At 47.0% G+C, this 25,089-nt stretch overlaps 1 protein-coding gene and 1 pseudogene across 1 annotated transcript in view; one reads left to right on the top strand and one right to left on the bottom strand.

Annotated features, from left to right (window-relative positions):
* Nucleotides 1–10,726: 10,726 nt before the first annotated feature.
* ZDHHC18 (zinc finger DHHC-type palmitoyltransferase 18) overlaps nucleotides 10,727–25,089 on the top strand; it is a 26,596-nt gene continuing 12,233 nt past the window's right edge. Inside the window, exons 1-2 of the mRNA XM_036255698.1 lie at nucleotides 10,727–11,049; nucleotides 15,967–16,127. Of these exons, the coding sequence (XP_036111591.1) occupies nucleotides 10,727–11,049; nucleotides 15,967–16,127 (484 nt within the window). The remainder of the gene's footprint in view (nucleotides 11,050–15,966; nucleotides 16,128–25,089) is intronic.
* LOC118626276 lies at nucleotides 18,407–18,858 on the bottom strand (annotated as a pseudogene).

Below are 25,089 nucleotides of genomic sequence, written 5' to 3'. Positions count from 1 at the left end.
AGAGGTAGGAGCACTAGACTCTGCTCTCATGCATTCTCCACCTTGTCTCTTCTTGGGAGATAATCAGGACTGATTGGTACCCTACTGGAAGAGGTGACTCAAACTCCACAGGGTAGGGAGTGATTTATTTCACTGCTCTGGCAGTCTTAGCTTAGCCTTTAAACTAGATCTCATCACCCCCAGAAACAAGTGATTTCAAGGACCAGAGACCCTATAAATGGGAATCCTACCTTCTCAACTAAATCACTCTAGTATTCAGCAAAGACCATTATGGTTACAGTTGATCATACAGGAGATAACTGAGGACCCCAGGTAGGCGGACACACCTGGTGTGACCTGGAGACAACACAGTTTTCTCTTTGACCTTGGAGGGATGGAGTTGCTCTTCTCTAAGGATCTAAGGAATGGGCTGATTTTATGGCCAGCAGCTGTCCTTTTACCATCCTATTAACAGTCTTTAATAGTCTGGGAGAGGGACATGAAGGGCTCAAGGCAGGAAGCTTCCTGTTTACCCTGTGGTCTAACAATACTGCAGCTGGGTTGGGCGTCTACAATTTCAGAGAAAAGTAATTTCCTTCTGAGACCCAGCTAAAACTGAAACCAGAACTTCATGTACCTATAAGTCGATGCGTTTTTGTTCCTTAATGAAGGTGGGAGGAGAGGGAATGTTTGACATGTCTTCACCAGTCCTCCTGGGGGGGGAAAAATCACTCCCTTTCTGAAATAGATCTTCTCACCTTCATCTAAAAATGTAATGTGTGCAGGCTCAAGGGATTTGATAATCGATCAATTCTTTCAGCAATTGTTTATTTATTCCAATTTTAGGGGAATAAAGATGACTTGCTATGGCTCCTGTCCTCAAATAACTGTCTCATAGAATTGCTAGCAGATACACAGAAACATTAATCAAGATAGAAACTGATCAATTCTGGGGAATGGAGTGATACTTAAACATCTTGCTCTATATCTCTCTACTTTAACTTTTTCTGATGAGGTTGAATTAAAGCTTTACTCACATGCTTAGGAAAAGGTAACTGAGGTACAGAGTAAGTATTCTGTAAATTCACACAAGGTGGAGATGCCTTCCAGCTGGGAATACCTGAAGAAGCTTCATAGAGAAATGGCCTTTGAGCTGGACTTTGAAGGACAGGTAGGATTTTAAAGTTAAGGATAGAGAATGAGCCCTAGCCTGTTTGGCTCAGCAGTTAGAGTGTTGGCCTGTGGACCAAAGAGTCCCGGGTTCGATCCCAGCCAAGGGCATGTACCTCGGTTGCGGTTCATCCCTGGCCCTGGTTGGGGTCGTGAGGGTGGCAGCCACTCGATGTGTCTCTCACATTGATGTTTCTCTCTCTCTCTCTCTCTCTCTCTCTCTCTCTCTCTCATTGATGTTTCTCTCTCTCTCTCTCTCTCTCCTCTCTCTCTCTCTCTCTCTCTCTCTCTCTCTCTCTCTTTCTCCCCTTCCCACTCTGTCTGAAGATAAATGTAAAAATATCCTCGGGTGAGGATTTAAAAAAAAAGAAAAGTAGAGGATGAGTAAGAAAGTAGGAAGTAGAACAGGACAGGGAGAGCTTAGTTTGAGTGGAACCGAGGTATTGTCATTGTTGAGATCTAGGCCTTGAAATCAGCCCCAACCCCAACTCTACTGTGTACTAGTTGTATACACATAAGCCAGGTACTGAGTCTCTACGACTTAGTTTATTCATCTGTAAAATGTGGGTAACACTTTAGCTCATAGATGTGAATAATTACATCTGTCTCATAGGCTTGTAGTTGGAATTAAATTTAAAGTGTTTAGAACAGTACTAACAAGGGAGTAACTGCATTTGGACATGAGTTTACAATGCAATCAGCACATTCATAGGCCAGGAAATGTGGAACTGGAGACAAGGAGAGGGCTCAGGGAGCCATCCAACCAGACATGATAATTATAGTGGCCACGAGATTAGATTTGATTATCAAAAGGAAAACTGTAGAGAGAGAAAGAGGGTCTATAAGACCCTGGACAAGTGACTCAACTTCTCTAAACCTGTTTTCTCATCTCTGTAATAGGGGTGACAGCACCTATCACGCAGAATAGTTATAATGATTAAATGAGACACTGGATAAAGCACTAGCATGGTGCCAGACAAGTAGAACTTCATGAAAAAAATAAGAAAGAATATTATCATTATCATTATCATTATCATTATCTTCATCATTAAAGGACTAGAAACAAATAGTTTTGCAGGAATGGAGAGTTTCAAGAAAGAAATGGTTACCAGGATCATATGCTGTTAAGGCTAAGGAAAGGATGAGGAAAGTAGACTAACTGCTGTAACAAACAACTCCCAAAATTCAGTGTCTTAAAAATAAGTTTTTCTCTCTATGTTTTTTTAAAATCTTCACCAGAGGATATGTTTTTACTGATTTTAGACAGAGAAGAAGGGAGAGAGAGAATCATCGATGTGAGAAAAGTATTGATCAGCTGCCTCCCACATGTGCCCCAACTGGGGGTTAAACTTACAACCTAGGTATGTGCCCTGACGGGAAATCAAAACTGCAGTCTTTTGGTGTATGGGACGATGGTCCAACCAACTCAGCCACCTGGCCAGGGCAAAAGTTTCTTTCTTGTTTACACTGTAGTATAATGCAGGTTTGGGGAGGGAGGCCTGTTCTACCCAGTCACTTGGGACCCAGTCTTCTTCCATTCTGTGGCTTTGCCGAGAGAGAGAGAGAGAGAGAGAGAGAGAGAGAGAGAGAGAGATTTTAAGGAATTGGCTCATGATTGTGGAGGCTGGCAAGTCTAAAATCTGCAGGGTAGGCCAGGAGCTGGAGTCCCATAAAAGAGTTAATGTTGCATTTTGAGTCCCAAAGCAATCTGCTGGTAGAATTCCCTCTTTCTCAGGGGAAGTCTGTCTTTTTCCTATTAAGGCCTTCAATTGATTGAATGAGGCCCATCCATTTAATGGAAGATAATCTACTTCACTCAAAGTCTACTGATTTGACTGTCAATCTCACCTAAAAAAAATACCTTCACGCCCTTGCCAGTTTGTCTCAGTGGTTAGAGCGTTGGCCTACGGACCAAAGAGACACGGATTTGCTTCTGGCCAAGGGCGCGTACCTTGGTTGAGGTTTGTCCCTGGCCCTGGTCAGGGTTGTGCAGGAGGCAGTGACCAGTCCATGTGTCTCTCCCACATCGATGTTTTTTTCTCTCTCTCTCTCCCTCCATTCCTTCCACTCTATCTGAAGATAAATAAAAAGAATATCCTTGGGTGAGGATTAGAAAAAAAAAAACCTTCACAGGCCCTGGCTGGGTAGTTCAGTTGGTTGGAACATCGCATCTATATGCCGGGGTTTCAGGTTCGATCCCCTGTCAGGGCACAGACAAGAATCAACCAGTGAATATATAAGTAAGTGGAACAACAAATCGATGTTTCTCTCTAAAAATCAATAATTTTAAAAAATGCATTCATAGCCCTGGCCAATTTGGCTCAAGTTAGAGCATCAGACCATGGACCAGAGAGTCACGGGTTCAATTCTGGTCAAGGGCACACACCTCAGTTGTGGTTTGTCCTCAGCCCTGGTCAGGTCGTGCGGGAGGCAACCAATTGATGTGTCCCTCTCACATTGATCTTTCTCTCTCTCTCTCTCTCTCCTTTCCTCACACTCTGTCTGAAGATAAATGGAAAAATATTCTCGCTGTCTGGCCGGTGTGGCTTAGTGGTCGAGCGTTGACCCATGCACCAAGAAGTCGCCAGTTCAATTCCCAGTCAGGGCCCAGGCCCAGGTTGTGGACCTGATCGCCAGTGGGGGGCATGCTGGAGGCGGTCAATTGATGTTCTCTCTCTCTCTCTCTCTCTCTCTCTCTCTCTCTCTCTCTCTCTCTCTCTCCCTCTCTTCTAAAATCAATAAAGAAGCCCTGGTCAGTTCGGCTTAGCAGTTAGAGCGTCGGCCTGCAGTCCAGAGAGACCGGGTTTGGTTTCTGCTAAGGGTGCGTACCTAGGTTGCAGTTTGTCCCTGGCCCTGCTTTGGTCATGCGGGAGGCAGCCACTTGATGTGTCCCTTTCATGTCGATGTTTCTCTCTCTGTGTCTCTTCCTCTCTCTCCCTCCCACTCTATCTGAACAAAAAATGGAAAAATGTCCTCGGGTGAGGATCAAAACAAACAAACAAACAAACAAATAAATAAAAAATCAATAAAGAAAAAAATTTTTAAAAAAGAAAAAGAAAAATATTCTCAGGTGCGGATTTTAAAAATGCCTTCATAGACGCATCTAGAATAATATTTGACCAAATATCTGCATACTGTGGCCTAGCCAAGTTGACCCACAAAATTAACAAAACAGATTTCTGCTCTATTTGTTTCTAGTCAGATCCATGTGAGACTAACCACACTCAAGTTCTTTCCTATATAGAATTATCAACCTGATATACTTATTTGCTTCTTCACCCCTTGCTTCACTTTCAATGTAATGGTGGCTACTTTAAAGCTGTGTTAAAAAATAAGTGGGAAGGCCACACTCTTCACCTGATATTTGCCTTAGGTGATCATATCTTTCAATTCCTGTGGTTCAAGACATTTTTCTTTGTTTTAGATTTTTAGAGAGAAACAAAGAGAGAGTGGGAGAAACACTGATGTGAGATCAAGACATCAATCGGCTGCCTCCTGCGCACCCCCACAAAGGATTGAGCCTGCAACAAAGGCATGTGTCCTGACCAGGAATCAAACTAGCAACATTTCAGTGCATGGAATGATGCCCAGCCATCTGAGCCACACCAACTGCACCAGAACTTTTTTCAATCTTGTACTATTTGTACACATCCAGAGTCAGTCAGCTTTTCCCACCCTGAAAGGTCCATAACCTCTAGACTTTCTCTATATAGTTGTTCATATGGAAAACAATACAATTAATAAACTATATAATAAAACAAAAATAAACTCTGGTTTCTTGTATTTACAACTGTAAACCTACTTTTGCCACACCCTGTATTTCCCTTCCATGTCTGCTTGAAAACCAGTTAATTCTCACCTAAGTCCACTTTTTCCTTCGGAACCTGTGCCAGTTATTAAGTTATTGTCTTTCAGCTCCAAACCCACCCTCCTACTTTCTGCTATGAGATACTGGAGGTGGGATTCTGCAAATCACGTTTCTGCTTTGTCAACTGGCTCTATGTTTGGCTCTGCCAATAATGGCCACCAGAGGGAGATAATGAGGCCAGAGGAGGAAGAAAGAACTGTTTGCTTCCTGTTCCTGTGAAGTCACCCCAGCAATTCTCCTTCACCCTGGCAGCAGCAGTTCCTTCCTGTCGCAGGAGCTGAATCCACTTTGCGGTTTTTTTCCAACAACTGCAGAACCAACTTTATAGTGTCCCACTCAGCGACACCAGCACCAACTGGGTAGCACCCCTTTCCTCAGAAGTGTTGGTCCCTCTTCCAAGTTCAGAGATACCAGCACCACCCTTGGAGGTCCAAGTTTCAGCTCTGTAGCACCCCTCTTCTAAATGTCTAAGTTTTAGTAATTCCAGACTCTTCCCTTTGCTCTCCTAGCCCTAGGAATTATAGATGCTTCCTGCAATTGCTGCCTCTGTGATAATCTGTTTCCTTTTTACCCTTTCAGTTATCTAGTTAACAACTCTATACCTAGTTAACCATTCTAACCATTCTTTTTTTTTAATCCTCACCTGAAGATATGTTTCCATTTATCTTCAGACAGAGTGGGAGGAAGGGAGGGAGGGAGGGAGGAAGAGAGAGAGAAACATCGATGTGAGAGAGACACATCCACTGGCTGCCTCCCACACAAACCCAACCAGGACCGGGACAAACTGCAATGGAAGCACGTGCCCCTGGCCAGAACTGAACCGTGACTCTTGGTTCACGGGCTGATGCTGCAACCGCTGAGCCAAACAGGCCAGGGCACTAACCATTAAATTAAATTCTGTTTGTCCAATCAGTGGTGTGGTTGCTGTCTCATTAGCTGGACCCTGACTGCTATGGAAATTGGTACTAGTAGTGGTCCCAGGAAATAGACTTCAAAAGATAGGATTAGGGAACGGGTTTGGTTGTCTCATTGAGTTTGAATGTACTAAGCTCCTTGCCAATGAGAAATGTGATGCTACTAATCCATGGCATGCTGTGGCATCATGATTAATCAAATTATCACCTGAGGAGATGAAGTGCCAACTAAAACAAGTGCCTTGGGGGCCTAAATGGTTGTTGCACTTGACTGTTGTGGCAGTGATGATGACTACAGTGACTTGGTATGGGAGGAATCCTTCTGAATGCATGAGTCCTTGCAGAAAATGACACATTTGGGTCTTTAAACTCCCCTTTCGCCCTGGCCGGTTTGGCTCAGTGGTTGGAGCATTGGCCTATGGACCAGAGAGTCCCGGGTTCAGTTCCCGCTAGGAGCACGTACCTAAAATAAATAAATAAACAAACAAACAAACAAACAAACAAACAAACTCCCCCTTCAAAGTCATAGTAAGAGAATCAGCCCTGGCCAGTTTGGCTCAGTGGTTAGAGCTTCGGCCTGCGATCCCGAGAGACCCGGGTTCGGTTCCTGCTAGGGGCATGTACCTTGGTTGCAGTTTGTCCCCGTCCCTGGTTGGGTCGTGCGGGAGGCAGCCACTCGATGTGTCCCTTTCACATTGATGTTTCTCTCTCTCTCTCCCTCCCAGTCTGAACGAAAAATGGAAAAATGTCCTCGGGTGAGGATTTAAAAAAAGAGAGAGAGAGAATCATAGAGCTTCAGTGATAGCCATAAAACATCTCTTATTTGCTACAAATAAAACAAACAAAAAATGTATGCATGGTGCAGAGTTACATCAGTTTAATTTAGTCTTACTAAGTCTTCTGTGATTGAGAAGGAGTGGGGCCCTGAAACTTGGAATGGGGATAGCTGGTTTGAATTTCTTCTAGGTTCTCAAAGTCTCCTCCATTCTGCTAGCTGCTAGCAGATGGGAAGGAGAGCAAAGATCATCACCTGGGAGTTTTATGAGCCAGCCTGTCACTTCCACTCATATTCTATTAGCCAGAATTCAGTCACTTGGCCACACCTATCTACAAGAGAGGCTGGGAACTATGGGCATTTGTGAGAATGAGTAGTTTATGCCACACAAAACAGGTCACTAGGGACATATATGATAGAAGTTTTAGGAGAGTGATGTAGACAGGCCAAATTGTAAGAAGTTAAGAAATGAATAGGTGACCAGTAAGTGATAGCTACTCTTTAATGTGATTCTAATGAGAGAGAATAAAATAAGCCTGAAGCTAGAGTAAGGAGGTAGCCAAATACGGAAAGCTGTTTCTGTTGTTGGTTTTTTAGTTTAGTTTTGCTTTTTAATTGGTAGAGGAGAAGTGAGTATGTTTGCTGTCTCAATGAACGGGAGGAGAGATAAGACATAAGTGGAGGGTTGGCCACAGGCAGGGATATCCACATATTTAAGATAAAAAAAAAGGATAGATTAATTAGGAAATATGAGGTAGAGCCCAGCCATTGTGGCTCAGTGGATTGAGCGCTGTCCCATGGACAGAGAGGTCCTGGTCCGATTCCTGGTCAGGGCACGTGCCCGGGTTTCAGGCTTGATCCCCAGTAGGGAGTGTGCAGGAGGCAGCCAAATGATGTTTCACATTGATGTTTCTATCTCTCTCTCCCTTCCTCTCTCTCTACAAAATCAATAACAAACATATTTTTAAAATATTTTTTTAAAATAAGAAAATATGGCCCAGCCAGTGGGGCTCAGTAGTTGAGCATCAACCCATGCACCAGGAGATCACCAGTTCGATTCCTGGTCAGGGCACATGCCCAGGTTGTGAGCCAAATCCCCAGTGGGGAGCATGCAGGAGGCGTCCAATTGATGTTCTCTCTCATTCATGTTTCTATCTCTCTCTCCCTCTCCCTTCCTCTCTCTCCAAAATCAATAAAGAAAAAAAAATTAAAGAAAATATGAGGTAAGCCCTGGCCAGTTTGGTTCAGCAGTTAGCGCATCGGCCCGTGGACCAGAGAGGCCCAGGTTTGGTTCCCACTAAGGGCATGTACCTTGGTTGCAGTTTGTCTCCATTCCCGGTTGAGGTTGTGTGGGTTGCAACCACTCAATGTGTCTCTCTCACATTGATGTTTCTCTCTCTCTCTCTTCCCCGCTTCTCTCCTTCCTGCTCTATCTCAAGATAAATGCAAAAAAATAAAAAATAAAAATGTCCTCGGGTGAGGATAAAAAGAAAATATGAGGTAAAGAGGAGGGAAGCTGAAAATCAAATTGGTTTCTATGAAGTGACAAGGAGCAAGAAAAGTTTTAGGGTTTAAAGAGGACCCAGTTGAGGTGGGACAGCAGGAATGTGTACTGGAACTAGTATGTCCAGTTTTGTGACTTTGTTCCATAGCCAAGGAGTGAGAGGGGAGGAAGCCCACAACTTGATTCACTCCAAGGTGAGGCTCATCAAATCCAGAATTGTTGACACCAAGGGTATGGCTGGGTCACCTTGGATATGTGTACCAATTAGTGATCCTTGAGGCCACTATTGTTGCCTTTCTACCCTTTCCCATCTTGAATTTTTTAAAAAATGTTTTTCTTTATTGATTTTAGAGCGAGGGAGCGAGGGAGCGAGGGAGCGAGGGAAAGAAACATCAATGAAAGAGAACATCAATCAGCCACCTCCTTCATGCCCTCTACTGGGAATAGAGCCTACAACCTTCTGCATGTGCCCTGACTGGGAATCAAACCAGGGATCTCTTGGTGCATGGGTCCATACTCAACTACTGAGCCACAGGGGCTGGGCCCCATCATGTATTTTGACTTCCTTTCTTACTCTCTCCTAGCCTAATCTCTAGCTCTCTCTTTTCCTTACGTTTTCCAACAAGCCCAGTGTGGTGGGCAGACCATAAGGTGACCCCCAGTGATTCCTCCCTGCTGATATTCACATACCTTTGTGTAATCCTCTCCTCTTGAGTTAAAGTGGGACCTGTGACTTTCTTCTAACCTACAGAATATGGCAAAAGTGATGGGATGTTGTTCCCGTTACATATACAGTTGACCCCTGAACAATGTGGGGGTTGGAGGTGCCAACCCCTGTGCAGCTGAAAAATCCATGTTTAACTTTTGACTCCTCAAAAACTTAGTTGTCCCTCTGTATCCACAGGGGATCAGTTCCAGGACCCAGGCAGATACCAAAATTTGCAGATGCTCAAGTCCTCTATACAAAAAGGAGCCCAGCCAGTGTGACTCAGTGGAGTGAGCATCCCCCCAGTGCAGTGAGCATCCTCCCATGGATTGAGAGGTCTTGGTTCAATTCCCAGTCAGGGCACATGCCCGGGTTATGGGTGGGCTTGATCCCTGGCAGGGCACGTGCAGGAGGCAGCTAGCTGATAAATGTATCTCTCTCACATCGATGTTTCTATCTCTCTCTCCTTTCCTCTCTCTCTAAAAAAACAGTTAAAACATATATACATATATAAAGACACATACTCAAGAGGTGACACTTATTAAAAGTAATATTAAAAAAGAAAGAAAGAAAGAAAATGGCGTACATCAATGCATATAGTCAGTCTTCCCCATCGTGGACTCCCAACTGTGGATGAAAAAAAATGCAGGTACTTACTGAAAAAATTATGTGTATAAATTGACCCGTGCAGTTCAAACCCATGGTGTTCAAGGGTTAACTGTATAATAAATTACATCATCTAAAACTTTGTCTTATCAGTCTAGTGCTAGAGACTCTCCTTGTGGGCTTGATGAAGTAAGCAGCCATGTGGGAGAAGCCTACATGGCAAAGAACTGTGGTAACCTCCAGGAACTGCAGATGGCTGAGGGACACCTCCAACTGACAGCCAGCAAAAATCACAGGCCCTCAGTCATGCATTCGCAAGGAAATAAGTTCTGCCAACAACTTGAATGGGCTTGCAAGCCGATTCTTCCCCAGTTGTGTCTCCAGGGAAGAATGCAGCCTCGCTGACACTTTACCTTGATTGTAGCCTTCTGAGACTAAGCAAAGGACTCGTGTGTGTTGTTGTAAACCGCTAAATTTGTGGTAATTAGTTACACACCAATAGAAAATGAATGTGTCCAGAATTCTGAAAGACATTAGGGCCCTGTGGCATGAACCCTACATGAGGTGACTCCTAGAAAACCCTGGGTCTCGGTCCACATTACCGAGCTGGGTGAGGAAGGCCAGAGCATATGCCATATACAACTACTGGGCACTTTGAACTTCAAGACAGGAATTAACAGGCCCCTGGCTTTCAAAGAAGATTTTGTCCCCACTCTCGCCCCTGCTTGCCCCGCCAAAGGCCTTCCCAGTCAGTCCTCAGAGATAGGTGAAGCCTGGCCCTGGAATTCGATTGCAGAAGTAGATCACGAAGTCCACCACTCGAATCTTGGTGCTTGGCGCGGTGCCCGGATAGGGGACGTCCAACAAACAGTTTGCTTGAAATGGAACAGAAAGCCCTCGAGCGCGCGTCTGCTGCCCTCTCGTTGTGCAGAAGGGACCGGGGCGGCTGGGTTGCAGGGACTGGCGGCGCCTGCATCGGGGCAGGAACTGGCTGCGGGCCTTAGCGCCATCCCGGGCCCAGGCGGAGGGGGCGCTGCGGCGGGAGGCCGCGCCGGCGGGGGCGGGGCCGGGCGGGGCCGCCCCCAGCAAGTGAGCGAGCGCTGCGCGCCGCCGCCGCTGCCGCTGCCTCCTCCGCTGCTCGGCCCGGTCCCGGTGCGGCGCGGCCGGCCCGCGGGGCGCGGAGGCGAGGCCCGCGGCCGGCCGCATGAAGGACTGCGAATACCAGCAGATCAGCCCCGGGGCCGCCCCGCCGCCCGCCTCCCCAGGGGCGCGCCGCCCGGGCCCCGCCGCGCCCCCTGGTCCGGGCCCCGGGCCCCCGCTGCCCGCCGCTGCACCACGCTGGAGCGGCAGCGGCAGCGGCAGCGGCAGCGGGAGCATCGGCCACCGCCCACGGCGCAAGTGGGAGGTGTTCCCGGGTCGCAACCGCTTCTACTGCGGCGGCCGCCTCATGCTGGCCGGCCACGGCGGCGTCTTTGCGCTCACGCTGCTGCTCATCCTCACCACCACCGTTCTCTTCTTCGTCTTCGAGTGAGTCGGCGGCGCCTCCATCCCTACCCCCTCCGGCACCTCATCCCCGCTGGTCTCCTCCGTCCCCTGCCGCACACCCGACCTTCCGCAGCCCTTGATGGGCACTCCAGCTCCTCTGGTACCCGCTGGGCACCCGTCCTCTTCCACCTCCCCGGCACTCCCCCTCTTCCCAGCACCTGCCAGGCACCCTCCACTCCCTGCCTCTCTGGGCCCGCATCCTCCCTGTGCCTCTTAGAGTCTGCCTTCAGTCCTCTCCATCTCCTTGCATGCATTCTCTCTCATCCTTTCTCCCTCGTCCTCATCCTCCCTCCCAAGCCACCCCATCCTCTGTGGCCCCTCCCTAGCACCCCCATCCTTCCCTGGCACCCTGCCTTTGCCAGCCTCTGCCAGGAATACTGCCCTCCCATGTCTCTTGACCCCCATCCTCTCTGCCATATCAGAATTGCCCCCCAGCCTTCCCTGGCTGCTTGGACAGATCTGCTCTCTCCTCACCTATCCTCAGGACTGGCTCTGGCCCACCCCCATTTTTTTCTGATCCCTTGAGGCATCTTTTCTTTATACCTCTTCCAGATAACTTCTGAGTTTCTTCCATGGCCTTTGGCTATATACTTTCCATCACAGATTTTCTAGTCATCTTGTTCATTACCTTCAGGGTCCTTTGAGGGTCCCCTCGGTCATCACTACTCTCAGACCCTTCCTCTCCCCTTGCTTCTCTCCCATTGCTTGGGTCCTCAGGCAATCTTCCCTCAAACATCTTTGGGCCTCTCAGGCCTACCTTTCCCTCTCCAGCACTTTCCTTCACTTCTTCAGAGCTTCTTTTCCTTCCTCAGTCTCCTGTCCCCCATCAGATACCTCCCAAGCCCCTCCCCCCCACTTTTAACTTCCTGGCTTTCTTGCCCCTCTCAACATTTGGAGTATCCTTCTGACCTGTACATGGCAAGAACAGCTTATAATGCCTCTCTATTTTTCAGGAGAGTCCAGAGTACTTTTGTGTGTCAGGTCACTTTTGCCCCCATGAGTTTTAACCTCTTCTTATCCCCAGGATTGGCCCACATGGTACCTCCATTTTATGGGTGAGGAGTGGACATCTGTCAGTTAGTTAACTGGGGTCACATATTTGTATCAGAAGTTTTCCACCCTACCCTTGGTTTCTAGCTTCAGCCACCTGCTACATGATTCCTTGCACACACACATACACACACACACACACCCCCCATGCTATCTGAGCTCCACTTTCCCCTCCTAGATCTCCCCATCTTTTGTGGTCTTACTTACTTATACAGTGTGGTTAAGAACACATCTCTGGAGCCAAGAGACCTGGTTTAAATCCCAGGTCCACCACACATTAACTGTGAGACTTTGGTGCAGTCACTTCACCTCTCAGAGCCTCAGTTTCCTCATCTATAAAATGGGGCTTATAACAGTACCTGCCCCCGCCCTGGCCGGTTTGGCTCAGCGGTTAGAGCGTCGGTTCCCGCTAAGGGCGCGTACCTCAGTTGCAGTTTGACCCCGGCCCTGGTCGGTCGTGCGGGTGGCAGCCACTTGATGTGTTCCTTTCACGTCCATGTTTCTCTCTCTCTCTCTGTTCCTCTCTCTCCCTCCCACTCTACCTGAACAACAACAACAAAAAAAACAGTACCTGCCCCCTAAGGTTGTTGTGAGGATGGCATAAAGTCATGCATGTAGCTTTTATCCTATAATAAGAACTTAATGATGGCTGCTGCTGTTACTGTTGTCTTGGCTAAAAAACCCTTCCCCGAGGCCTGTGGCCATGACAAATGAGGCTACCACAAAGATACTGCCCCCCCAGGTAACCTTTCCAGCTGCCAGATCATGTATCTGCAATCTTGGGTTTCCCCTTGAAGCAAGATGAGGACTTCCTACCACTTAGCTTCCCCCTTTCACCCTTCCCTTCTGAGTCAGGGTGGATACAAAGTTCTGGGATAGTTTAGCAAGCAGAAGCTCTGGGAAGCTCCCATTGTCCCCCACTCCCATGCCCCTGGGCTAAGTTTCAGATCCATGTTGCCAGGCTTGTCCAAGGGGGTGTTTTGAACATTTCTTTTCCAGTATCCTGCCTGGATCTTCCCACTGGGCTGCAGCAAGGCAGGAGGGCAGGAGGGAGCAGTGCTTGCTGTGGGTTGGCCCTGTGACCTACAGTGTGGGATTTGGTCAGTTCAGAAGTTGGACCTTCTCTGGGCTGAGTATCTTCACTGGTGACAGACTTGTCACCAGAGAGGGAGGAAGTGAGGGCTTCTGGGTTCAGGGAAAGCTTGTGAAACATCTCATCTTTATCTGTACTCCTCCTCACTTGGGGTGGTGGAGTTGGCAGGGGAGTTTGGGTTTGGGCCAAGAGCTCACCTTGGTGTGCACTGGGGTGAAAACTCAGTAGGGAGCTGGTGTGATGAGAATGCTGTTGGTGAGGGTGTGGAGGAGAGGTGCTCATTCTCACCTTTGGCTCTGGAGAAAGGCAGAGGTGCTCTCTAGGTCCTTCCTACCGAAAATGGTTTTGCTTCGTTGTGCGGTTTGGTAGATTAATTGCACAGGCCTCCAAGCAGGGCTCCCAGCTTCTGCTCTGCAACCGCCCCCCCCCCCCCAATAGTGTACCTTTAATTGTAAGTCAGACCTGAGTCCTCCCTGGCTCTCTGGATTAGGTCCAGAGCCCTGATAACAGATTTCCTCCCTGTGTCCATCTCCTCCTGCTACCCTTGTGCATTTCTCTCCAGGCACATCAGCCTCCTTGCACACTCCTACACCAGGTCCCTGCACCTTTAGGTAGCCTCCTGGCTCACTCCCTTACTCTCTTTTGTCCTTCCCTGACCATCCCTATAATATAGTAAACCAGTCCCTGCCCCACAGTCCCTCTGCCCTGACTTACTGTTCTTGTCTGACATACCATATGTATACTTTTTAATTGTTTCGTGCCTTTCTCCATGAGAGCAGGACTTTATTCTCCTCACTATTGTATCCTTAGTGCCTAGAACAGGGCCTGGTGTGTAGTGGGAGCTCAATACAATAAATATTTGTTGAATGGCCCTGGCTGGTTTGGCTAAGTGGTTAGAGTGTCAGCCCGTGGATCAAAGAGTTGTGGGTTCAATTCTGGTCAAGGGCACACACCTCAGTTGCAGTTTGATCCCCGGCCCTGGTCGGGGTCATGCAGGAGGCAACCAGTCAATATATCTCTCTCATGTTGATGCTTCTCTCTCTCTCTCTTTCTCTCTCTACCTCCCTCCCGCCGTCCCTCCCACTCTATCTGAACATCAATGGAAAAATATCCTCTGGTGAGGATTAAAAAAATATATATATATGTGTGTGTGTGTATATATATTTTTTGTTGTTGTTTAGTTGTTGTTGAATGAATGGATGGACAGAGCATTTGCTGGGAGCCTGGAGACCTCAGTCCTGTTACTGGCTGGGTGACCTTGGATCTGGCTGTGGGTTTCAGAGTCCCCCTTTGTAAAATCAGGGGGCTGGGACTTGGTGTTTCTGAGGTCTCTACAAGTTTCCGACTTCAAGTCTTCTCTGTCTCCCAAGAAGTCTGGTTGGACATGGACTGATTGAGTTGTTATGTGAGTGACATGAAGGGTTCAGCTCTTTTTGAGGTTCGGACCTAGGGAGCACTGAGATGTTTGGAGCAGAATGGGTCCCACTTTGAGCCCTTGGCTTTGGCAGTTTTTGCTCCTCAAGGGATGGGCCACTCTGGAGGCCAGAGCCTCCGATAATGGAGGCTCCAGAAATAGCATGTAGGTGCCCACAGTTTTGCTTCCTACTAGTATGCCAGCTCCTGGAATCTTGGCTGATTCGGGCCTCCCAGAGGCCAGTCATCTCCCAAATAGCAGCTCCTCACCCCATGAAGTGCCGCCATGGCTCTGGGAGGGAAGGCAGCAGAGGACAGTGGTTAACAATATGGGGGGGCCTCCAAATCAAACTTGTACACAGGGTGTTCTCCAAGCCAGCTGGGGTCAGGGGTCTGACAGAACTGACTTGGGACATCACCCTTTGGGTAACAATGTCAGTGGCTAGACCATGCTCTTCTCCCAACCCCCTTCACCTAGCTAATCCTACTCATTCTTTTTTCTTTTTCTTTTTAATATGTTTTTATTGATTTGAGAGTGAGAGAGAGAAGAAGGGAGAGGGTGAGAAAAAGAGAAAGTAAAACATCCATTGGCTGCCTCCCATACCCCCCTACTGGGAATTGAGCCCAAGACCTGGGCATGTGCCTTGACCCATAATCGAACTGGTAACCTCTTGGTGCATGGGACAATGCTCAACCAACTGAGCCACACCAGCCAGGGCGAATCCTACTCATTCTCCAGGTTTTAGCTTAGGCATCTCCTTTAGCCAGCCTGTTTTCCTGATGTTCTGCTGCCTTCCTTTTCCCCATTATAGCAAGCAAGGCCCTGTGTGGCAATTCTCTGTTTACATGTCTGTTCCCCTCACTAGACCATAAGCCTCATTGAGGGAGCAGGAGACTCTTGTCTTATTCACTGCCAGTATTCCTGCTTCTTATTAAAGATGTTGCCTAGCACATAGAGGGCTTCAGTAAATGTTTGTGGAGTGCATGACTGACTGACTGAATGAGTGAGTGAACATTGTCATGGATGGTTCATCTCAAGTGTCATTCCAATGAATTGGTAGTAGCTGCATGAAGCTCTGCGTTTAGAAGGATTCTGAGGCTGCAGCTAAGTATAGGGGTTAAGAGTACTGGGATCTACTAATCACATCTGTCATGGCTCAGGGCAAAAGTGCAAGAATTAGTTGGTGGTGTCAGGCATGTATGGAGCAGTGGCTGCTGCCTCTGGGAGAGGCTCTATTCAAGAATGTGGTATTTGCTGGGATGGCAACACCTGCCTAGTGCTATAGCCCTGTGCCCCAGGGACTCCTTGGGGTAGCTGCTTATATTTCTGTCTCTCTCTCTAGCTGTCCCTTCCTGGCCCGCCAACTGACCCTTGCCATCCCCATCATCGCTGCCATCCTCTTCTTCTTCGTCATGAGCTGCCTGCTACAGACGAGTTTCACCGACCCTGGGATCCTGCCCCGGGCCACCATCTGTGAAGCAGCTGCCCTGGAGAAACAGATTGGTGAGGCTCCTACTTCAACTGAAGCTGTGTCCCCCAAGTCCACATTCCCTGATTTGAGAGGAGGCTTGGTTTTTCTTCCCACACTATGCTAGGAACTGGGGGTCCAGTAGTAAGCAAGGCGGGCAGGAGCTGACAATAGAATGGAGGAGACAGATGATAAATAAGTGAGCAGATAAACAAGAAATGCTAGCAAGTGAATGCTGCGATGGCAGCCAGCAGAATACTGAGTGCTTCCTGGGTGCCAGGCACTGCTTTCACCTCTTTATATGCATGGTCTTATTGAATCACCCAGTAAGTCTATGAGGTAAGTACTGTTGTTATTTTCTTTTTACTGATTAATTCGAGTCTCAGAGAGGCTACATACATGGTCCAAGATCACACAGTAAGTGGAAGAGCTGGGAGAGACCCCAGGCAATCTGACCAGAGCTCCTGCTCTTAAATATTTATACACACTTACTCATTTACTCATCAAACATTTATTGAGTCCCTACTATGTGCCAGGTACTTTTCTAGATGCTGGCAGTATAGCAGTGAACAAATCTGACAATAATCTCTGCCCTCTTTGAGGTGACATTCCAGTGGAAAGAATAAAACAGCAATGAAAGATCTAGAATGTGAGACAGAGAAGAGGAAACTAGGGAGGTGGGAGGGGTGCAGGGGGAGAGTGTTTGATTTTATTTATTTTAGAGAGGAAGGGAGAGAGAGATAGAAACATCGATGTGAGAGAGAAACATCCATCAGCTGCCTCCTGCACGCCCCTTACTAGGGATCGAGCCTACCACCCAGGCATGTGCCCTGACCGGGAATAGAATTGGAACCTCTCAGTCCATGGGATGACGCTCAATCCACTGAGCCACACTGGCCAGGCAAGAGTGTTTGATTTTTATTTATTTATTTATTTATTTTTAAATATTTTGTATTGATTTTTAGAGGAGGGGGGAGAGAGAAAGAGAAACATCGATGTGAGAGTGAAACATTGATCAGCTGCCTCCTGCACACCCCTGCCAGGGATCGAGCCTGCAACCAGGGCATGTGCTGGAATCGAACCAGCAACCTTTTTGTGCACAGGACAATGCCCAACCAACAGCAGTTCCAGCCAAGGCAGGACAGTCCTTTTCCTACCAGTCTCAACGTAGTTTCTACTCTAAATCCTTGGTTACAAGATTTTTCTTCAGCTAGTCTTCAGTTGGTTATTTAGGTTGATTGCTCTATATTCGGTTGTAATTCCAGTTTGGTCCTGGGAGGTGAATGAATGTAACATCCACCTAGTCCACCACCATCCTGACTGTCCCGAAGTTTAGCCGTTTTAAAATTAAGACTGTTGCCTTCCAGTGTTCACTAACCCTAAACTAATCACAACCTTTTCCCAATCCTTACCAGTTTCCCACTTTGAAAGACTCATCTTAAACTTAAACTGAGTCCTTACCCCAAATTCCTGAAAATAACTTACCCAAATATTTCTTTTCAATTATTACCAAGATTCTGTCAAGCTGATATTCTTCCTTACTATAGGTTTAAATACTCAGCTTTGTTTGATCGATGGTTGTTTGCAGCGATTCTTATGGGGAATCAAAAATTGATAGTCATATCTTTTTGAAATATAAATGGAAATATTTGTTTATTTATTTATTTATTATAGGTAAAATGATATAATTTCTGAGATATGTTCCAAAATTAATTTTTTAAAAACCAGAGAAACTAGATTGGGGTAGTAAAATTGGTCATAAAGTTTTGAAGATGGGAGTTCATTATAATACTCTGTCTGCTTTTGTATGTTTTAAATTCTCTATGATAATAAAAAAGTTATTTTTCTATTTCTAGTCCTTAAGAGGAATGTTCATTAATATCACATTAAAGTTACACTATTTGGCCATAACTACTAGACTCATATCCAGAGAGCATCTAGCCAAACTTTACCTAAGTTATACTGAATTTTACTCCTGATGGAAGGCAGGGAAAAGCAGACTGGTTGTAGATTTGAGAGAAATAATTATTTGTAATGCTCTCCTACAACACTCTAATGCATAACTAATAGATGTAATAAACTTAAAATTGACATTTAAATCTTGGTTAAAAGGGGATAGAGTACATTTTTTTGTGCTTTATTTATTCAGAGAGTGAAACTGTGCTATAGTCTGCTAAATTCTTAGTTGTGCTTAGAATGTGCTCCCTCCTATGTTCTATTCTGGAAAAATGAAGCTGCTTATTCTTTCTTAGAATCTTAGACCCTGAAATGGGCAGTTGTTACGATTACACATACACACAGAGTGATGTCCAATTTAAGGTTTTGAATAGCTACTTGTATAAGTTGACTTTTCTTTGCATTTGTATCAAGGAGGGTCTAGCTCAGGTGGATGTCCTGGGAACCAGTGAGGCTCTTGCTTAAGTCTATGGGTTGAAAGTGGCATTTTGTTGTTGTAGCTTATATCGTATGTTGTTTTAAAGTAGTGTCCAAACTGGGAAGGTAAGGGTTTGGGCTGCATGATATTCCTTAGGTCATATCTTTTCTGGTTCCAGTTGCCCATCAGGGTACAGTTTGAATAGGCATTCTCATTAGTGGTGCATCTCCATCCATGCTGGAAAAACTTGGACATAATCATTCCAAACTGTCCACACTTGAGCCATGACCACCTGCATTAATGAGGCTGCCATAGTATGGGTTTTTAAGAAAACAGGTGAGGAACTCTCTCTGGAGAAAATCCGAGCAGTAGAGACAACAGGCAGCAGCCATTTCGGATGAGATGAAGGCTTATAAAATCCTCTGTGACAGGAAAATGCACAACACAGCCGGTTTTAACCTCTCCTTGGCTTCCTTCACTCAGAACTCCAAGAGTGTTTGACTTTAAGTGGGGTGATCAGGCCCTGGCCAGTTTGTTTCAGCAGTTAGAGCGTGGGCCCGCAGACCAAAGAGTCGCAGGTTTGATTCCAGTCAAGGGCATGTACGTTGGTTGCGATTCGTCCCTGGCCCTGGTTGAGGTCATGCGGGAGGCATGCGGGAGGCAGCCACTCGATGTGTCCCTTTCATGTCGATGTTTCTCTCTCTCTCTTCCTCTCTCTCCCTCCCACTCTATCTGAACAAAAATGGAAAAAAATGTTCTCGGTGAGGATAAAAATAAATAAATAGGGTGATCAGAGAAGGCTTTTTGAATGAGGTGACAAAGAAGCAAAAACCTGCAGAGATGAAGGGTTGAGTTGTGGGGATCTGGGGGAAGAGCATAGTAGGTATGGGGAGTGGGCTAATTTAAAAATATGTTTTTAGCCCTGGCCGGTTTGGCTCAGCAATTGGAGTGTTGGCCTGTGGACCAGAGAGTCCTGGGTTTGGTTCCTGCTAGGGGCACAAAGCAAAAAAATAAAAATAAAATAAAATAAAAATATGTTTTTAGCCCTGGCTGATTTGGCTCAATGGTTAGAGCATTGGCCTGTGGACCAAAGAGTCCTAGGTTTGATTCCGGTCAAGGGCACATACCTCGGTTGTGGTTTGTCCACCAGCTGATGTGTCTCTCTCACATTGATGTTTCCCTCTCTTCCCCCATCTCCGTCTCCTTCCTACTCTATATGAAAAAAATCAATGGAAAAAATATCCTTGGGAGGATTTTAAAAAAAAAAGAAAGAAAATTAAATATATATGTGTGTGTGTGTTTATATTGCCCTGGCTGGTTTGGTTCAGTGGTTAGAGCGTCGGCCTGTGGACTGAAGGGTTGCAGGTTCAATCCCCAGCCCCAGTCGAGGTCGTGTGGGAGTCAGCCAATCGATGTGTCTCTCTCACATTGATGTTTCTTTCTCTCTCTTCCATTCTATCTAAAGAATAAATAGAAAAAATATCCTCGGGTGAGGATTAACAAAAAAAAGTTTTTGTTGATCTGAGAGAGAGAGAGAAAGGTAAAGGGGGAGAGAGAGAGAGAAAGAAAAACATTATATATTCTGACTGGGAATTGAACCGGGGCCTCTTGGTGCATGAGATGACACTCAATTAACTGAGCCACACCAGCCTGGCAGGGAGTGGGCTAATTTAGATTAGGTAGTCAGGGAAGGCCTCTAGGAGGAGGAGCCACTTGAGATGAGCCCTGAATGATGCAATAGAGTCAGTAATATGTGGTCTGGAAACAAAAACCAAAGCCTGGAGTTGCAAACAAACTGGCGTGTTTGAGGAATGGCAGGAAGGCCAGTATAGCAGAAAGGACCTGTGCTCACAGGCACTCCAGATGTCCCTTGATTCCTCACAGTGTGGGTCCCCCTGGATATGTGGACAGCAGGGGCCAGGGTCTTAATCTCAGCTTGCTCCACCCCTGCTCCTTCCTGCTGAGAGGTGACATCAGTATTTGTACACCTCCCAGGTTTCCGGTTCGTGGTTGGCTCCTTCCCCTTACAGGGTGGCTTTTAGACAAGCTTTTAAACACCCAGTTAGCCCTAAAGAGACCTCATGGGCTGTAAATGTCAGAGCCCTGCTGTACCCACCACAGGAAGTCATTCCACTAATCTCTGCAGCAGCTCAGGAGGGTGGTAGGAAGAGAGAGGATGTTCTCTTGCTTTTTATCTGTTCCTTGTCTCATCCTCTGCCCAGGCCCGTCTTCAGCCACGTCCTTGGCTGCTGTCTTCCTCTGCCTGTATCCAGCTTCCTTCCTTCTTGCACCCCTGGGCTACTTGGCCTGGTTCCTTCTCTGTCAGAACCCCAGGGTCTGACTGGGTCAGTCTGTCTGACTGCGGGTAGGCCCAGCTGAAGCCTCATTTCTCCTTCCTCCTGGTGGGAGCTAATCGGGAGGCAGGATTATTGTCCAGCGCAGCCTGGGCTCAGAGGCCTGGCTGCCTGGAATCCTCTGCCTCCTGTGAGCTGTCTGGGTAATACTGACAGCAGTAATCCCCCGTGTTTGGGGAGAGCTTGACTGTGTACTAAGGGCTTCCCATCCATTATGCCCATAAATCCTCACAACAGCCAGCTGTGCCGATGCAGAAACTGAGGCAGGTGATCAGACTGGAGGGTGGAGGTGTGGAGATGGAGTGTGTGCCTTGACTCCCAAACCCCTTACTTTCTCTTCTGAGATGGTCACAGCTCCTTATCCATATGTCTCAGCTCAAGTGTTTTACACTCTGGGAAGTCTTTGCAACCCCAGTTGGGCCACACTTTCCATGACACATTCCCAAAGCACCTTCTACTGCCATCTTGGCCCTGGGCTGCATGGTGGTCATTATGGAATTGTTGGGCAGGCCCAGTAGCCTTTCCTAGATAGTGAGTGTCTTGTTCACCCTGTCAGCCACATGGACAGCTGAGTGACTTGGGCTCAGTGTATGAGCCTCCTTGCTGTCCCCAAGTGACTAGTGGAGAAACAGTAGGAACTTCTCCCAATTAGGCATTACGGGTTTGATCATTTATGTGTTGATTCTATATGCTGACTCCTAAGTGTGTGTGTGTGTGTGGGGGGGGTGTCAAAGGTAGGCCTGACTGGCCACCACAGGTGAGATCAGGCTTTGGAAGAGTATCAGGGACATCAGGAGTATCTTCTGTCTGGAGGATGTGGAGAGGCCGAATGGAAAGGTGCATTGAGCCAAACCGTAAAGTTTGGGTGGAGTTCAAGCACAGGAAAATGGGTGAGGGGTGCCCTCCAGACTGGAACAGAAGGAGGAGAGGACAGAGTGGGAGGAAGGGGGACAGGTGTGGGACCCTGAGCAGGCCATGATGGCTGGAACACCGGGAGAACTTCAGAGAATTAGGGAAATTCTCCTTGGAGGATGGAGTGGAGGCCGTCTTGTGGGGCCCACATGTCATGGTTGGAGACTCTTTTGAGAATAGTTGCCAAGTCTAGAAAGTGGCATCTTTGAGGGTTCTGAATTCTCAAACTTAAACAAGAGGCTTCCAGTCAGGATGAAACATTTTCTTGAAAAGGACTAAGGTCACTGATCTTTTTTGAGAAGGTTGGGGACTGGCTCTGAGGTGGTGATACTGTTCATATAAACGTGAACTGATGACTACGCCACGGTCCATGAAGGCTGCGGGCTTCTCATGTTGGCCTCATAGGCCAGCAGCCCTAGCCCAACAGGATCTGGCCCAGGACTCCCAGGTTGGATGACCAGGGCTTCTCAGTTTTCCCAGGACTTTCCCTGTTTTAGCACTAAAAGTTTCCTGTCTTGGGAAACCACTCATCTGCAGGCAAACCGGCCCTCGGTCACCCTTGTCTGAGATCCTGAGTTGTCATCTGGCAGGTTGTGCAACTGGATCACCCTGCAGGGCCACACAGAGTCCAGATGCACTGGGCAGTTGGGAGAGAGGTAGGAGGTTGGGACATTGGCCCGTAACCTCCTGTTGTGATAGGAGACAATAGAAACATCTACATTTGATTGACAGACACTCATCTAGACAGTCACAACTCACAGGACAGACACAAAGACCTCCTTTTTCTCTGCCAGCACATAGCAGGTCACAAACCCCAGCCTGTCACCAGGACATCTCCCCTCAGGTCCTTCCACAGCCCAGGACCAACTCTGCCCTGATTGGTTCTGCTGACCAGGCCTGGACACCTGACCTCTCCCTTCAGTCATGGTTATCTCTCCAAGACTCAAATTTGTCCCTGGCCCTTCATGGCTCAGAATTTGAGTGACTCTAGCACCTTTCTTTTTTTTTATCCTCACTTGAGGACATTTTTCCATTTTTGTTCAGATAAAGTGGGAAGGAGAGAGAAGAAGAGAGAGAGAAAAAAAACATCGACATGAAAGGGACACATTGAGTGGCTGCCTCCTGCACAACTCCAACTAGGCCCGGGGACAAACTGCAACCGAGGTACGTGCCCTTAGCGGGAACCGAACCCGGGTCTCTCTGGACCGCAGGCTGACGCTCTAACCACTGAGCCAAACTGGCCAGGGTGACTCTAGCACCTTTAGCCTCATTTCCTGAAGATTGGTCACTGGAGCACAACCTTTGTGACTTTTGCCCTTCCTGCACCTCATCCTCATTTCTTTAGTATTTTCTTTCAAATGGCTTGTTTTTAAATGTAGTTTACAAGGAAATTTATATCTCCCCTATAAGCAGAAAGTCAATTGTTCTGCGTAGAAGATAATCATAAAAAGAAAAATAATAATATGGGATTCTTGCAGTTGCCCACTGAAAGTAGCCACTTTGAGGCCTGTGGGGATCACAGGTATTAAGGTATTGAAAGTAGAAATTTTCCTTTGTTGGAATAAAAGGCTTGAAAGAGATTTTTTTTTATTTTTATTTTTTATTTTTGGTGGTATATGCCCCTAGCGGGAACCGAACCCAGGACTCTCTGGTCCGCAGGCCGACGCTCAACCGCTGAGCCAAACTGGCCAGGGCTTGAAAGAGAATTGAAAAGGGAATAACTTTGCCTTCTTTCCACCATCTCGGAGCCTGTGGAGGCCTGCAGGGCACGGACTTCTATCACAAATATGTCTGGAAGGCTGTGGCACAAAGTCATTTTTGCTGGCCATAAGCAGGGTCTCCAGAACCAGAGGGAGCACACAGCTCTTCTTAAAATTGAAGTTGCTTGTGCTCAAGATGAAACTGAACTCTGACGAGGCAAGAGATGTGCTTGTGTGTACAAAGCAAAGAACACACAGTGACTCCTGGTGGCAAAACCAGAGTAATCTGGGAAAAGGTAACTTGGGCTCATGGAAACAGCAGCGTGACTTGTGCTAAATTCCAAATCAACCTTTCTGCTAAGGCCACTGGACACAGAATTCATGTAATGCTGTACCCCTCAAGGATTTAAACTAATTGAAAAGTAAATAAATAAAATGGGTATTTATTTATTTATTTATTTATTTATTTATTTATTTATTTATTTTTAAATCCTCACCTGAGGATATGAGGTTATTTTTCCATCTATTTTCAGACAGAGTGGGAGGGAGGGATGGAGAGGGTGGGGGAGAGAGAGAGAAGGGGAGAGAAAGAGAGGGAGAGAGAAACATTGATTTGACCCCAATCAGGGCTGGGGACCGAACCACAACCCTGGTACATGCCCTTGACTGGAATTAAACCTGTGATTCTTCAGTCCTTGGGCTGATGCTCTAACTGCTGAGCTAAACCAGTCAGGGAAGATTTTTTTTAAAAGGGGGAATTCGCCCTGGCCAGTTTGGCTCAGCAGGTAGCGAGTCGGCCCACAGACCAACGAGTCGCGGGTTCGATTCTGGTCAAGGGCATGTACCTTGGTTGCAGTTCGTGCCCAGCCCTCGTGGGGTCGTGTGGTTGGCAACCAGTCGATGTGGCTCTATCACATTGATGTTTCTCTCTGTCTCTTTCTCTCCCTCCCTTCCACTCTATCTGATAATAAGTAGAAAAATATCCTTGGGTGAGGAATAAATAAATAAATAAATAAAAGGGGGAATTTCCCTGGCCGATTTGACTCAGCGGTTAGAGCATCAGCCCTTGGACTCAAGGGTTTCGGGTTTGATTCTCAGTCAAGGGCACTTACTTCGGTTGCAGGTTCAATCTCCGGCCCCGTTTGGGGTCGTGCAGAAGGCAACCAGTCGATGTATCTCTCTCATATTGATATTTCTCTCTCTCTCTCCTTCCTTCCATTTCACTCTCTCTAAAAATCAGTGGAAAAATGTTCTCTGGTGAGGATCAACAAGGAAGGAAGGAAGGAAGGGAGGGAGGGAGGGAGGGAGGGAGGAAGGAAGGAAGGAAGGAAGGAAGGAAGGAAGGAAGGAAGGAATGAATGAATTAACTTGCTCATCACATGATTCAAAGTTGCTTGGTGTCATGACTTGCCTGTCTGTAGAGGTGCACTTGCCTGCAGGATCAAAGCAAGCTCTAGCCCACCCTCCTCCCCATCTGCCACTCTCCAGTGCCCCAGACACACGCTGCTGTTAATGCCTCTGTGCCTTCACTCTGCCGTGCCCTCCTCCCCTGGCAAACTCGAGGAATCATTTTCTGATCCAGCTTAATTGATGCCTCATCTTTTGTTGCTTTTTTAAAAAATTATTGATATTTAGAGAGAGAGGAAGGGAGAGGGAG

This window comes from Molossus molossus, unplaced genomic scaffold (assembly GCF_014108415.1).
Source record: "Molossus molossus isolate mMolMol1 unplaced genomic scaffold, mMolMol1.p scaffold_m16_p_12, whole genome shotgun sequence".
In the NCBI taxonomy this organism is placed as follows: Eukaryota; Metazoa; Chordata; class Mammalia; order Chiroptera; family Molossidae; genus Molossus; species Molossus molossus.
The sequence above is the reverse complement of the archived record's forward strand: the minus strand, read 5'-3'. Positions and strand labels throughout refer to the sequence as shown.